The 15,470-nt window shown below is 47.6% G+C and overlaps 1 protein-coding gene across 6 annotated transcripts in view; it reads right to left on the bottom strand.

Moving 5' to 3' along the window:
* Nucleotides 1-15,470, bottom strand: part of Dgkd (diacylglycerol kinase delta) — a 98,105-nt gene that overhangs the window by 28,241 nt on the left and 54,394 nt on the right. For all 6 annotated transcript variants that reach the window (XM_078018253.1, XM_078018254.1, XM_078018256.1 and 3 more), the window contains 6 exons: nt 5,864-5,968; nt 5,436-5,568; nt 4,492-4,598; nt 3,971-4,096; nt 3,011-3,113; nt 2,202-2,364 (listed from right to left, as the gene is read on the bottom strand). In XM_078018253.1, coding sequence (XP_077874379.1) covers nt 2,202-2,364; nt 3,011-3,113; nt 3,971-4,096; nt 4,492-4,598; nt 5,436-5,568; nt 5,864-5,968 — 737 coding nt within the window. The remainder of the gene's footprint in view (nt 1-2,201; nt 2,365-3,010; nt 3,114-3,970; nt 4,097-4,491; nt 4,599-5,435; nt 5,569-5,863; nt 5,969-15,470) is intronic.

Raw genomic sequence — 15,470 nt, 5'->3', positions numbered from 1 at the left:
AGTATCCTTCCTGGGCTCCTGCTGGTCACCATGCCCCCAACCCCATGCAGGGTTCCCACTTGGGGCTTCATGGACATGTTCTCCTCACTCCCAATCCTCTTCCTGAATGATCTCATCCACGTTTGGCTTCAAAAGACATACAGGTGACAATGACCCTGAATGACACCCCCGTTTGTACCTGTCTACCAGGAGGCACCAACCTGGTGTTCTATAGCACATCTGGCAGGACACGTCCCTCAACAAGGACCAGCACCACCACCAGGTCAGCCTGCCTTATACCTCCCTCCACTCCCACAAAGCCCAGATGGCTCAGCCACCATTCTGCTCTGAGCTTTCCAGGGGCCTCCCAGGTGTTCACAGCAAGATCTTTCTAAAACACAGTAGTGAAGTCTCATTTTAAGAGGATGCCCCTCATTTTCAGGAAAGGGTCAAACTTCTCAGCCAGCACCTATAGCCCTTAATGACCAGCAGTTTCCTGTTTTTCAGCCTTGGTGCCCACTGCTCCCCAGGAACTGTCCCAGTCCCCACACTGTGTCTGCGGGAGGAGTCAAAGTCAAAAGCACACTGTGGGCACACCAGCCCTCCTCAAACACTAGCACAGCAAAGACACAGGCTTGACTTCTGTGCTCCCTTCCTGGGTTGCACTGCCCCACTGAAGTGACCCTGACTGTCCACATGTGCTCCCTCCCCACTGGGGGACCTTGTGGACCCTGCTTCTAGCAGAGCCAGTCTCAGAGGAAGTGCTCAAAAAACAAACAGGGATGTGGAAACAGCAACTAGACTCAGGCCCGAACAGAGCCAAACTCTAAGCCACTAAGCTGCACCTGACGGTGGGAACCAGAGAAGTAACCATGTGTATCCTTGGAGAGCATTCACTCCTATGAGGCCCTGCTTTCTAGAGAAGGGGGGATAAATCAAGGCCAGGACTTGGTCCTACAAGAAGGTGGGTGAAGTAAGATGTTTTCCAATTCCCAGAAACAAGAAAAGAGTGAACTCATGCCACTGGTGGGGGGAGTCCCCTAGTCATCTCATACTTAACTAACTATAAATCAGAGTTCCACATGTATGCCAAAATTAATATTTCATCCTCAAATTCAACGTGCAATTGTGCCCAGAAATACTACTAAGCATTCATTCAACATCCCTGGCAGCATATTTAACAACCATTGAATCTGCTCAGTGTTAAGTGACAAGGGATATATGATACCTCCACTTTCCGTGCTTAACTGAAATCATGTCTTTATCAACGTCAGGTGAATGGGATCCTGCATCATTCAAAAGAAGTTGTGCCTTGGAGAAAACAGGCTGCAGTGTCACCATCTGTGGCATTGCTGAGCATGGGGAAGAACAACACTGAGGACACCCAAAGGACTGTGTTCAAGGAACGGCAAGCAACATGTGCCCCCACCCCACACTGGTCAGCCAGGGACACACAGAGTCAGCCCAGGCTCACGTTACAGCAACACCTGGTTCCAAAAACACTGCCTTCCCAGGAGAACATACACCAGACAGCAGGGTGAGCAGGGACCTCACACTCTACTTATCCTGCACAATCTTCCTGAAATGCTAGCATGTCCTCTTAGAGCCTTACCTTGAACTAGTGCTTCCAAATGAAGAAGGAATTAGCTCTTATGGCAAAACTGACAGAAGCAAATGCAAAGCACAAAACCAAAAGGAACATGACTTGACTCTAGCTAAAAGATGAAATGCATAATTATTCTGCCCAACACCCTGGGCCCCTGCACAGTTCATGCCTCATTGCACCTGTGCAACGATACCTCCTGTGCTCCCAAAATGAAGGAACCCCTTGGCCTCATTGGAGTAAAGCTTCTTCCTGGGGATTGAGCCAGCAGGTCTGTAAGCATTGACACAGAAACAGGCCCTCAATCCACAGCTGATGCGCATAGACAGCATGCTGTGCACCGACAGCTGGCACAGGGTTCCGTTTGGTTTAGACGGTGCATGTATGCATGCATATATGTGCACTGGAAGCTGGAAGGGCCAAGGCCCCATCAACTATTAAGAGCAGAAACCTCTGCAAGTGGAGTTTGGGGACGAGTGGTTCAAAAATGACAATTTCTTTCCCATTTAAAATTTACTGTATCTTTGATCTATATATCTATCTTAGATAAAAATATTAAAAAGTCCTTATCTAAAAATATTACAAGGTCCAGGAAAGAAAGATTTATCAAGCTTCCTACCCGAGGTGTGGTCCTCCATTCATGAGGTCAAAGACCTGGGCAGGGTTCAGCAGCTGCTTAAACCTTCTGAGGAATTTCACACCCTGGTTGTCCCCACTCTTGGAATTGACGAAGACCAGCAGGGGACTTGTGCAAGATGGAGGACAGGTGGCCTTCCAGAACCCTGAATGAAAGAGTGGAACAGGAAGAACTTTATAAGTCTCGAAGGCACTGAGGCACCATTGACCAACAAGCCTCAGCAGACAGTGCAGGGGACAGAACTCACATGCAGCACCAGCAAGCCTTCGAGAGACCATGCTGCCTGGCATGAGGTAAGCCCACCCAGTCTTGACTTCACATTTGAGACTTCCAAAGCTCCCCTTGCTGCACTGTCTTTACCTCCTGCCCCCATCTGAGCTATTTCCTCCGAGCCATGTACCTCAATGACCTCCCTCAGTGGGACTTGTCAACAAGTGTCACCATGTACCAGCTGGACGGGAGAGGCTCTGAGCCAGCATGCCAGCATCTGTCACATTCAGGGACAGGTACAGACAGTCCCTGCAGCTTGTGGCAGATGGAGGAGGCCTGGAGACCCAGATCCACTCAAAAGCTCCCTGGATCCATCACCTTCAAGGAAAGTGCTGGTAACAAGTCTTTAGTGAATCTAACAGCGACAACCAGGATGCCATTTGTCAACTCCACACCTGCTCCCAATCCTGGGGCTGTGTCTTGCCTGCTACTGACCACATCACAATTGCCAAGATGCCCATCTTGGTGGGCATGGAGAAAGGACATGTGCCAACAGGTAAGGATCACACATGGGCACCCACCGTCAGAGTCAATGCTGTTGAGTGCCGTGGGAGGGATGACTGACACCTTACATAGACCGAGCGGGCACTTGGTCAGCAAGGATTCTTTACACGAAGTATGAACCTGAAACAAGAACTCACATATCATCAGGGTCCCCAGCATCCTTCACACACACACAGGAATACTGCCTGGCCCCACATCTGATGAACCAGCTGTGGGCAGACAGGCACTTCAGGGAGGGCACTCCATGTGCCTGCTCTGCCCCAAGGAGCTGTGATGCAAAGCTCGCAGTGGGAGCCTGTCATGTTCACAACATGTAGACTAACATCCTGGCTGCTTTCCCACAGCTCATTTTAACTCCAGGAATCAGATGCCAGGCTCCTGGGCAAAAGCCTTTATGTGCCAACCTGTACAAGCCGCCAGGGCTCTGATCAAGTAACCACATAAAGACCTTTAATGAGCAACCCAGCCCACAGTGAACACAAGGCTCCCCTCACCTCTCCCTGAAAGGCATCACCCCACAAGGCAACAACTGTTTCTAGGACCCACAAGAAGCCACATGGCCACATCATGGCTCCTCCTCCCTCTTCCTGCAACTATCATCCCAGAGCAAACCTCTCTCAGAAGGCCCTTGATAGCTTCCCTAGGCTCATCCCAGGAAAACAGCAGCAAGCCTGTCCCGAATGACCTCTCTACAACCTGCCTGAGGTGCTACTTGAGGTGGGTATCACATTTTGTGTCTAAAAGACAGGACTAAAGTCAAGGAAGAAAAACACTTAAAAATATCAAGAATAATAATGGAGAGACCCAAAAGGGAAAAATCAAGTCACTCAACAGGTCAAAACACAGGCTCTCAGAGTTGGGGGCCTCCAGGATGGATTCTCAGATTCAGAAGAGAAAGAGGAAGCCAGTGCTCCAGACCTGTCTCCACAACCTGCAAGCCTGGCAGAAGGGCGGGCCACATCATCAGCCCCACTCACCATGGCCTTACACCAGAGGCAGCGCCAGTCCTGTAGGCGCAGCACACTGCCGCAGGTCTTGTCGCATACTGTGCACTTGGCGCTCACGGGTAAGTTACCTTCCAGCCACTGGTGAGGCATGGCAATCTGTGGACCAAGCAAAGACAGGATAGGGACATCCCAGAACTCTACCCCAATGCCAGGAGCCTTGGGGCAGGAATGCTTTTGGTGAGCTCAGCCAAGACACTGCTCCCCACATAAGACTCTTCCTGGCAGCCAGTGAGGGGTCAAGGGCACACAGTGCCATCCACACCGTTGTACTACCAGTGAGGGCGCAATAAGAATCAGAGGGTTCAGGATAAAACTGGACGTGCAGCAACCACACAGAGCCCTGGATACTGTCAGCTAGGACACTTGACCCCAGAGTGACTATCTCAGCTGGGACACTTGACCCCAGAGTGACCATCTCAGATGAAGGGGAGGGGAGGGAGTGAGGGGACTGTGCAAAGTTGGCAACCAGGGCAAGATCCCCTCAGGCATACCCCATCCTCGTCCTCAATGATGTCCTTCCCAATCGAGGCCAGTGTGGTCCACTTGCAATTATTGGTTGCACGCACAGCACACCGTTTGTGGGCTTTAAATTTGCACACTATGAGAGAAAAGAACCCACAGGCTTCATCCATGACAGGTGCCTTCTACATGGGGTGGACTGATTAGGAAACATGGAAAAGAAAACAAGAAACTTTCCCATGTTGCCACAGCACCACTGAAATACCTCAGAGCCCAGAAGGGGGAAGAAACAGACAGCAGGGAGAGCCAGAGCAAGCAGCTGAGGTTTCAGTTGTATACCGACAACACAACTGCTCGGCTCTGCCATCAGAGTACGATGGCAAGCAGCCAGCATAGGCACTCTAAAGACACCAAAATCAAATTTCACATAACTTTCATGTATCACAAAATATTAATCTTTTTAATTTTCAACTTTTTTGAAATGCAAAAACTAGTCAAGCTTGTGAGCTGCAAAAAAACAGGCAGCAGGCAAGACCTGGCCATGAGCAGCAACACCTGCTCCCTGCTCAGCCACTGCCTGACGGACAGCTGGCCTGACGCCCTGGCTCAACATTCAGCCCCAGGCTCCGGCTCTGAGATGTTTCCAACCCCTACATCCACAACACAGCGACCCACGAGAAGAGCAGTGACCCTGGGCAACAGGGCCCTGCAGACCCAATGCTCCTTCCTTGCTTCTCCTCACTACCACTTCCTTTCGCTTTGTTTGAGTACTATTTAAAAAAAAAAAAAAAGACTTATCAAGGACTCCTCATAGGTAAAATAAAGAGAAATGGAGTGGCAGAAATCATTTTACTCTCAACTGGCTGTAGGGGGGAGTGATGGCTTACTGAATGGTAACTGTGTTTGGATTTCCAAAACTTTATCTAGCAAAACCTCAGTCACTTTCTGCAACTGACTGGCAAATGCAGTTCTGTACCTTCACAAGACAGCCCATGGGACGTGACCCCAGACAGCGCCTCACGACAAACGTTGCAGTAGGTTGGCCGCGCGTGGGAACATGCATACCAGTTGTGCATCCCTGAGAAATGGTCCATGCTATACTGGGTAGGCTGCAAGAGCAAAATAAAGATGGCAGGTAAGACAGCCCTCTGAAACTCTTTAGTTCAGCAACTTAAGTGTAATTAAGTGAAATATCTAAGAGAGGAGAAGGGAAGTCTATAAAGGACAGGGTCATAATCTAACAGGTCTCCCCAAAGACAAGCAAAGGTCTTAATTTCAAGGCCCGAGCTGAGTCTGGAAGCTCCAGAACTGCCAGTCATGTGTAGGAGATAGGTGGAGGGCAGGAAATTAAGGTAGGGCAGAGTCATCAAGAGGCCCAAGGGAAGGATGTTTTTCTCTTTTAACCTCGAAATGCTCCCTGTTCTGGACAGTCTTGAGTGCCGCAATCCAGTCTTCCATTTCTTTTCTGTTATCAGCACACAAGATGAGCTTCCTACAGGGAGTGATGACCTAGAGAGAGAACATGTTCAATAATCCCACGAACAAGCACAAGGGCTGCAGAAATCTACCTGCAAATACACAAACATGTATGTACATATATGTGTGTGTATAGATAGATAACATATAAAATGAAAAATAACTATTTCATTCAGGTATCCACATTGAACAGAATTATAGTTATCACAGGTCACTAAAAATGAAGAACAATTTCAAACCAAAAAGACAATCAAATCTAGGTTATATATTCACCAGAAATCAACTATTTAGACATACATAATAAACCCTAGGAAACTTTTTTTTCCCTTAAATTAAAAAAAAAAGCGGGGGGTTGGGGAAGCAAACAAATTCATGCCTAGCACTTGAGTGGTGTAGGGAAGTCTGATCCTCTGACTCTAGGACAACATAAGCAGGCAGCACATATAACTTGATAAACTAACTGCCACTAGTACAATCAGGTCCTGAACAACTTAACTGGAAATGAGGTCAAAAACATGGTAATAAAAATGTTGTAATCTCAGTGATTGGGAGGTTGAGGCAGGAGGACAAAAGTTCAAGGCCAGCTTGGGCAATTTAGTGAGATCCTGTCTCAAAAAATAAAAGGAGATGGGGACACAGCTCAGTGGTGGAGCACCCCTGGGTTCAATCCCCAGTACCACCAAAAAAATAATAAAAATGAAACCCACAAAATATAAAGTTTTATAAACCAACAAAAAAACCCTGACAGAAAAAAAAAATGTGATGAACTTGGATTTCACAGAACACACAAAATGGAGTAGAAACAGCAGCCTACTTTTCACCATTCAGGCTGGCACAGTTCTCAGATCTTAATGCTGGTTGGCAAAGGTACAGAAGGAAAAAGTTACAGAGGTAAATAAGGTACAAACCACTTTAGAAAAAAACTTTTGACAGTTTATGAAAATTTTCAGAGGTCATACATAATCTCTTACTTAATTCTGTCTTATGATGATATAAAATATCTAAAGGGTTCCAAGTCAATCCAACAAAATAAGGTCTGGTCTGGTCAGAATTCTGGCTCTTCCCCACCCACCCCCTCAGTTCCCGTGGGTAGCTTTGGGGAAAAAAAGCAGTTTACCCTTCAGTGTATATCCACACTCCCCCTTTTTAAACAGCAGCACACCACAGACACTGCTCCCCATCTTCACCCTTCACTTAATTATACATCCTGGCCATCACTTCTTGCAGAAGTCCCCTTGACCCTTCCTGCAGTAGCACTATACCAGCCATGCAACCAGTGCCCTACTCATCTGCATTGTTTTGAATCCTTTGCTATTTCAAATAGTGTCCCAGTGAATGGATCTTTTCCTATTTTTACCATTGCATCTTTGGGATATATTTCTAGAACTTCTCTGACAAAGCTAGCCATCACCAAAACCCCCTCCACAAGGGTTTACCATTGTGCATTCTCACCAGCAGTGTCAGGAAAAACGCCTCCTTCCCTAGGGATTCACCAATAAAACATTATCAAATTTTTGGATTTCTGCCATCTTATAACTTAAACTTATATTAAGAAGACCCAATTTAAATTATTAGATAAGTTTCAGGCTCAGATCATGTGGAAGCAATGCTTTGTAGCTGATTCTTGCTCCACCAATTAAACTTCATTACAGGGGGATAAACATAACTGGGTCTCCAATGCAGTTAGCTTACTCTTGCATATGCAGGGTTCCCCAGGAAAGGAAACCTGGAGGCCAGACTGAGCAGACAGTGGAAGAGTCAGGAGTGTGGGAAGGGAAGACAGGAAGCAAGCTGAGGGGCACTGCTTTCCTGAGGCTGTCAGGGGTGGGGAGAAGTGGCAGCCTCAATCCCACCACTACTAACACTATGGGCTCTGCAACTACTTGGTGAGTATCTACTCTAAGCTTGGGGTTCAAAGTACAGGACAGACAAGTTTCTACCCAGACAGAACTTATGCTGGGAGGAAAAAGACAAACAACTGTCTCAGACACCTATCGGGCCATGAGGACAGCACGGCTGAGCACCGAAGTGGTGTTGGTGCTTCAGACCTTGCTGAGGAAAGCCAAGGAGAACTGAGAACCAAAGGCTCTGAGCCAGTACTGAAGTCCTGCATCCTAACTGACCATAAAGGTGAGCAAACACCTCTTTACTGATTCACTCCCAGGAAAGCTGAACATTTGGACATTTGTATCAGCAAAATTAATACAGTAAAAGAAAGAAAAAAAAGACTTCATTTTGCATAACTCAGATTATATTAGGAGTTATGCAACAGGAGAAGAATGAGATGTGTATCCCCTTTATGTCAGATCTACATCTACCACTCCCCAGTGACAGCTTTCATCCCTCTTGCATCACTCCAAGCTCAGCACCTGGAAGGAGAAATGGATCTTTGGCCCACTGTTCTCCATGTGCTGAAGGAGAGCATTACTAGAGTAGCTTCCTGGGCAGGGCTGGGCAACAGACTGCAGACACCGTTATGTTTAAAGGCCATGGCTTAATGCAACAGATGGCAGCTGCTGCCATTCCCTCACTCTCGGTTGTGCCTGTCCTGTACCGAAGAAGCCTGAGCCAGACCATGATCTGAATCCCACCTGGTCGCTGGCTGACACATGGGTAGACTGTTCGTTCCTCTTCTAAAAAGGGGATGAAAAAAGCCACCTAGCAAGGGAATGGCAGCACCACATTCAGGTCCCTGGTCTGAAGCCCTCACTGGCTGCTAAACTTGCAGCAGGTGCTTCTCTGCCTTGCGCCTCCATTGCCTCATCTGAAAACTGAGCCTACGAACAGCATGGTCACACAGTGGAATCACTGTGAGGCGCAGGTCAGGGACTCGCAGGTCCTGGAAGAGCACCTCACACACAAGCCTCCCCAGGCCTCTGTCAGTACTGCGTAGGCCTGGGGTCCTCTGAGGCTAGGTACTATCCATGGGAGATCATTAAGAGGTAGGGAGAAGTTGGACCATGTTGTTGGCTGTCACGTTTAAAATGACAATCACGCTGAAGAAGAGTTTGTCAGTCTCTTAAGAAAATAGACAATAACTATATGACCTAACAGTCACTCTCCAGCTTTTATTCCAGAGGAATTAAGAGTTATGTTCACACAAACACCTGTCCGTGATGTTTACAGAGGAAACAACTCAGATGGCATCCATGGGTAAAGGACTAATGCTATGGCATGCCCACACCAGGGTGCAATAACCAGAAACAACTCCTGACACACACAACAACAAGCCTTTAACACACAGGTCTTAGGAGACATTCTAGATCTAAACCATAGTTTCAACCTCCAGGAAACTATGCTGTGTGGAAAAAGCCCTTCCCAAAGGAAAGGGCTTCCATTGATTCCATTTATTAACATTCTTGAAATGAGGCCGATGTAGACATGGAGAACAGAATGGTGGTGACTACAAGGGTCACAGAGGAATCGGCGTGATCCAAAGACACCAGAGCCAGCAATGCTGTGACACTGATTAGGAACAGTGCCAACATCCTGGGTGAGATACCATGCTGAAGCTGTGCCCAAGCTCACCACCGGGAAAATGGCGAAGAGTACACAGGAACTCAAAATAAAAAGGTTCATTTAAAGTTCGTCACCGGGGCTAGGGTTGTGACTCAGAGGTAGAGCACTTGCCTAAATGTGTGAGGCACTGGGTTCGATCCTCAGCACCGCATAAAAATAAATAAAATAAAGGTATTTAAAAAAAAAAAAAGTACATCACCACCATCAACAATATTTTTTAAGTTTGAACTGGGAACACCAGAGAGCAACTGCAGAACAAGCCATGCTTCTTAAAGACATGTGTGGCCTCATTGAGCTCAGGTTAGAGGAATGAAGTCCTATATTTGTAAACAATGCCAATCCAGGGGACTTCTGACTTGCCAAGAAAGCAGCGAGTGGACACGCCTTTAGCACACAACCTCACACACAGGTGGGTCCTCTGTGGACCAGGCCAGGCAGCTCTGTGGTAAGCATGGGAGGAGAACACAGCAGGACTACCACGACCTGTGCCCTCCGGCTGGGGTGCCACCTTTGCTATCAGGTTGTGACATGCGGCCAGGAAATTCAGGCTGCACAAGCAGAGACTGGGAAATGGTAGGCTCCTTTCCAAATACACAGAGCTGAAGAATCAGTGGAGCTATATTAGGGGGTCAGCCAAGAACGAGAGGCGGATGTCAGAGTGTATGCTCTGAGCCTCACACTGATGCCAGCCCAGACCCACCTACTTCAATACCAGTGCACACTGGGAGTGGCCACACACAAACAGGACAAGGGCTCTTAGAGGGGCTGCCTCCCCAGCCCCAAACCTACTTATATACCCAGGGAGCCTTAAGGTCCTTCTGCCTCGCAGGCCAGTGACTGCCAGTAACCTCCCAATTTCCCAAGTGAGGAACACCTCCTCTCCCATGCTCTTCCTTAATCTGAGGTCCAAATTCATCCATCCTTTCTTCTTCAAAATAAATTCAGGCAGTACTCATTTGAACAATAGGTTAATAATGATGTCTGCTCCCACAGAGGTTACATGCGATGGGGCTGCAAACCAACACTGCAGTACAGAAGTGAGTCTTACAGCATGGAGGGGAGCTGCTGCTGCTGCTGCAGCTATTGCTGCGGGGTGATGGGAAAGGAGACCAGCGAAGCAGTGGGTCGGAGCATCCAGGCAGTCTGCCTACAGCCAAAGACAGGGCAATGAAGGAAGCTGGTGGGTGGGTCGAGGGAAGCGGGCAGAGGCTGGGCCACCAAGGGCCACCAAACTGTGAGAGCTTTGGCTTCTACTCTAGGTGGAATAAGGGATCTTGTCAGTTTCTGCACAAAAGGATGACATCTGTCTCAGGTCTAAAAAGCACCACTCTAGTGGCTGCACTGAAAACTGATAGTGGGGACAGGGTAGAAGTCAGGAAGCCTTTTGGAGGGAGCCTCAGTGAACCATCATAAAATTCAGACAAGGAGAGGGCTGGACTCCAGTGTGTTCTGAGGTTCACAGGAGCTGCCAACAGCTGAGATAGGATGTGTATCTGTCCGTTTTTTGTTGCTGGGACCAAATACCTAAGAAAATTACTTAAGAGAAGAAAGATTTATTTTGGTTCATGGTTTTAGGGGTTTCACTTCATGGTTGGCCAGCTCCACTGCCTTGGGCCTGAGGCAAGGTGGACAATCACAGCAGAAAGGCATGGGGGAGGAAAGCTGCTCACCTGATGGCAGTCAGAGAAAAAGGGGATAGGGACAAGATATAGTCCCTAAGAGCAAGCCCCCAAGGACTCACTTCCTCCTGCTAGGTTCTACCTGCAACAGTTCCCACTTCCCAAAAATCTGGTCAGCTGCGAGTCCCTCGATGGATCTATCCACTGATGAGGTCGGAGCCCTCATGATCCAGTCACTGCCCCAAATCCCCACCTCCGAACTGCACTGAGGAACAAGCCTTTAACACACAGGTCTTGGGAGAGATTCTAGATCTAAACCATAACAGGGTATACAATCAACAGGGCACCTCGGACAGTGGTGAGGGGCAGATGTCATGCTAAGACCCAGCCATTGTGGATGAAGCAGGCTTGAAGCTGGGGGATGGGAATCAGTAGTTCCATTCTGGACATGCTTAAGTGGAGGTTTCTATTAAAATCTCAGTCATATTCATATTCAACATCTTATTTCACCCACAAAGCCCTCATCTTGTCATCAGTTTGGTACCCTAAAAAAAGTAGACACCAGAGAAATGTTAACACTGATCCTCCTCAAGTTCACACCCTACTCCCCAGAACCACTTAACCAAAGTAGAAGGATAAATCACAGACACATAAGGCTATAGGACATGTCCAGTATGAGACCATGTACTCAAATGTTAAAACTGGCACACAAGAGTAGAAAGCGTGGCAGCATACAGACAAAAGCTAAGCACCAAACTCAGAATGGTGATAGCACAGGGAGGGAGGGCAGGAGGGAAAAAGGATACCAAGGCTCTGACCACGCCCATGGTGTTTATTTCTCAAGCTGGGAAGTACCTAGTTGTTCACTGTGGGAATGAATTTTCAGTATACAACATCCTCGCCAGAAGTCCAGACACAAGATATAATTGTGCCTGACTTGTAAGATCAGGCACAGAGAAGCTACCAGGTCAGCCTGCAGCCATACCAGTGGGCAGATTCCAGTGACCAAATGGACAGGGGTGTTCTGAGGCCTGGCCTCAGAGCTCACTCACACACTGCCTCTGCCCCTCTACCTGGCGCTCCTCAAGCATGCTTGCATCCTCAGACACCAGCATTTGTTTTTCTCTCTCCTTTTGGTTATTGCCATCTTAGTGGGCATGAGGTGGCAAGTTATTGGGTTTTAATTTGCATTTCCCTTCATGGGTTCCTGAACTCTAAGTAGGGACTGAATGCAGGGAAACAAGGCTAACGCTTTACTGTGGGCAGGCAGGCAGTGGAGACCTCTCTGGAGGAAGCTTTCAGAGACTTACAAAAGACGTTCTCCCAACACCCCAGTCCAGATCATGAGGATCCACCACCACAAACTAGCATGCCACCCTGGACAGATCCTCTCCAAGGATCATGGTACACATGTACTGACGCTGTGGACAGAACTGCAACAGGAGGCAGGAGGGCAGGTGAGGTCCAGGCTCTTCTGTGCCTGATGGGAGCTGAAGGACTTCTCCCAAGGAGACTGACCAGGTGAAGCCAGACAGTATTTCCAGCACTGGATGCAGTCACACCACCAAGCTCACGGCTTTATACTTAGTCTTCCACTCTAAGAAAACCAGCCAAGAACTGGCTGTACCTCCCTCTAGCTTACTTCACTTCAGAGCCTTACCCTTCAACTTAGACCCCAAGCCTCCCCCGGTCCACAGCTGCTCTCCCCACTTTCCAGCTGCTCCAAGTGTATCAGAATCGAAGTGACTCAACAAAAACAAAAAAGCAAGTTTTTACATCAGCAGACAGCAGCCAGTGATCACCCAGTAGACCAGAGACAGAATAAAAAGTAAGCACCTCGCAATTGACACGGAGAGGCAGAGGGCAGCATCCAGACAAGACAGGGCTGGGAAGTGCTCTGCTAAATATAGCTCCTGGCTCAGGAAGGTGGCCCAGAAAAGGTCTGGCGCCCTTGGTGATTCCTGTCACTTCCTGTTACTCACATCCTGCTGTTCCAGTGTAGCTCCAGCCCCTGGGTCCCCAGTACATTGCTCCCTATCTGGAAGACACTGAGACTGGCTATTCACCTCAGCTAGGACAGGTGCAGACAGCAACTTCTTCACAGAACACCACAAAATGCAGACACAGATACCACTATGCCAACACATTCCTGGAAGTGGCTGAGTGGAAGTCCCTGACTCTGTGCCCATGTCCCCAAAAGGGAACCCAGGCCCCATGGCTATCACACGCTTCCTCCATACTCAGGATAGCCTGGGCAAAGCGGGCCACCCTTGCAGCCAACAGGTGTCTCCCACTGCACAGCTAGAGTAGCACACCTGGCTGGGCCACCACTCCGCCTCCCCAGAGCTCAGCAAGGTCAGGCATGGAGCAACGCCTGCCTGGCAAGAATGTAAAGCTGTACGTACCCTACCAGAATTTTTTTTTTTTAAAGGAACAAAAAGTAACATGAAGCAAATAGTGAAAGTTTTACCTAAAAATGAAACATGACAAAAATATTCAGTGTTACTTATCTATTCCATTTTGGGGGATGGGTAACCAGGGATTGAACTCAGGGGCATTTAACCACTAAGCCACATCCACAGATCTATTTTTCGTATCTTTTTAGAGACAGGGTCTCACTGAGTTACTTAGTGTCTTTCTTTTGCTGAGACTGGCTTTGACCTCATGATCCCCCTGCCTCGGCCTCCAGAGCTACTGGGATTACAGGCATGCGACACCGCGCCTGGCCTCTATGCCATATTTCAACTCTGCTTCCTTAACCCATTTTGTCTCATCATCCCAGATGTAGAACATGTATAAAACTAAAAATATTATATATAACAACCATATAATATATAATTATACAATAAGAATATAACTGTGATAATTATAATCATATAAGTTCAAAATAATATACGCGCAATTATGATTTCATCCTTTTTTAAAATATTTATTCTTTAGCTGTAGTTGGACACAATACCTTTATTTGTTTGTTTGTTATGTGGTGCTGAGGACGGAACCCAGGGCCTCCTATGTGCTAGGCGAACGCTCTACCACAGAGCCCGAGCCCGAGCCCGAGCCCGAGCCCGAGCCCCAGCCCCAGCCCCAGCCCCAGCCCTCAACCTATTTTGATGCACCTGCGTCAACTCAATGAAATCCGTACATGAAGTGAAAACTCGGGACTTCATGGCCCAGTTCTGAAACGTTCCTGAGGGAAAACCCTTGCTGTGCAAGGGCATGGGGAGAGCCTCTGTGAGGACAGTCACCCCCGTGGAAGGTGACATCCCTGCCAGGGTGCTGGTGGCAGCAGACCAGCCCACAAAAGCCAAGACACAGCCTCACGAGCAAGACAGGAGGAATGGCAGAGATCTCCAAAAACGAAAACCAGTCAAAGAGCTGAGGATAGGTCCACACCACAGAACAAAGCAAGCCGGGCTTAAGAAGGGCGAGCAGGAGGCATATTTATGGGTACAGAAAGAAACTGATGACATAGTAAATGTAAAAATCAGGTCACAAATGAATGTGTATAATTGATATGTTTTATAAAACTACAGCATATTTATTGATAAGCACAGGAGAAGACGTAGGAAACAATTCGTTTATATCAGGGTTGCTCAAGCTTGGCACTGTTACATTATGGGGTACCCCAGGACACCGGGGGGACTAAGAGGGGAGGCCGAATCCTGAACTCCACCACACACAACCAGCAGCATGTGCCCCACCCCCACCCCGGCAAACCAATGTGCCTCCAAATGTCCTCCCCAGCCCTGTCTCACCTTCCCTACCTCTCAGCCCTACAGGTCTATATATCAGGGCTTATTTCCAAAATATCAGTGGTAAGACTTGCTAATAATTTTTGTTAGCAAAATTATTATATGCACTTAACTATTTGTAGTAAGCATGTTATTTGTATAAAAAAGGGAATTTAAAAGAAGCTTAACATCAGTAAAACATTACAAGTGTTTTTTTTCTATAACAATATCTAAATGCTGAAAACCCTCACATTTTACAAAAGAATTCAATAAAAATAACAAGAAGTCTCTTGGGAAAAGATGAACTGGAGCAGCCAGTCAAACCCCTATACTATAATCAAGCACTAAGAAAACAACGGCGATCCTAATTTAAAAAAAAAAAAAAAAAGGTAGAATTCTTTTTTGTGGAGGTGGGTGGGAGCAGAGATTGAACCCAGGGGTGCTTAACCACTGAGCCACATCCCTAGCCCTTTTAATGTTTTGAGACAGGGTCTCGCTAAGTTGCTTAGAGCCTCCCTAAATTGCTGAGGCTGGCTTTTAATTTGTGATCCTCCTGCCTCAGTCTCCCGAGTTGCTGGGATTGCAGGCATGCACCACTGTACCTGGCTTAAAAAGCAAAATTCTTAAGACTATATAAGGAAATACTACAGTAATTCAGAACTTTGC

The sequence above is a fragment of the Ictidomys tridecemlineatus genome, chromosome 7, assembly GCF_052094955.1.
Source record: "Ictidomys tridecemlineatus isolate mIctTri1 chromosome 7, mIctTri1.hap1, whole genome shotgun sequence".
Lineage (NCBI taxonomy): Eukaryota > Metazoa > Chordata > Mammalia > Rodentia > Sciuridae > Ictidomys > Ictidomys tridecemlineatus.
This window is presented reverse-complemented; position numbering and strand designations above follow the sequence as displayed.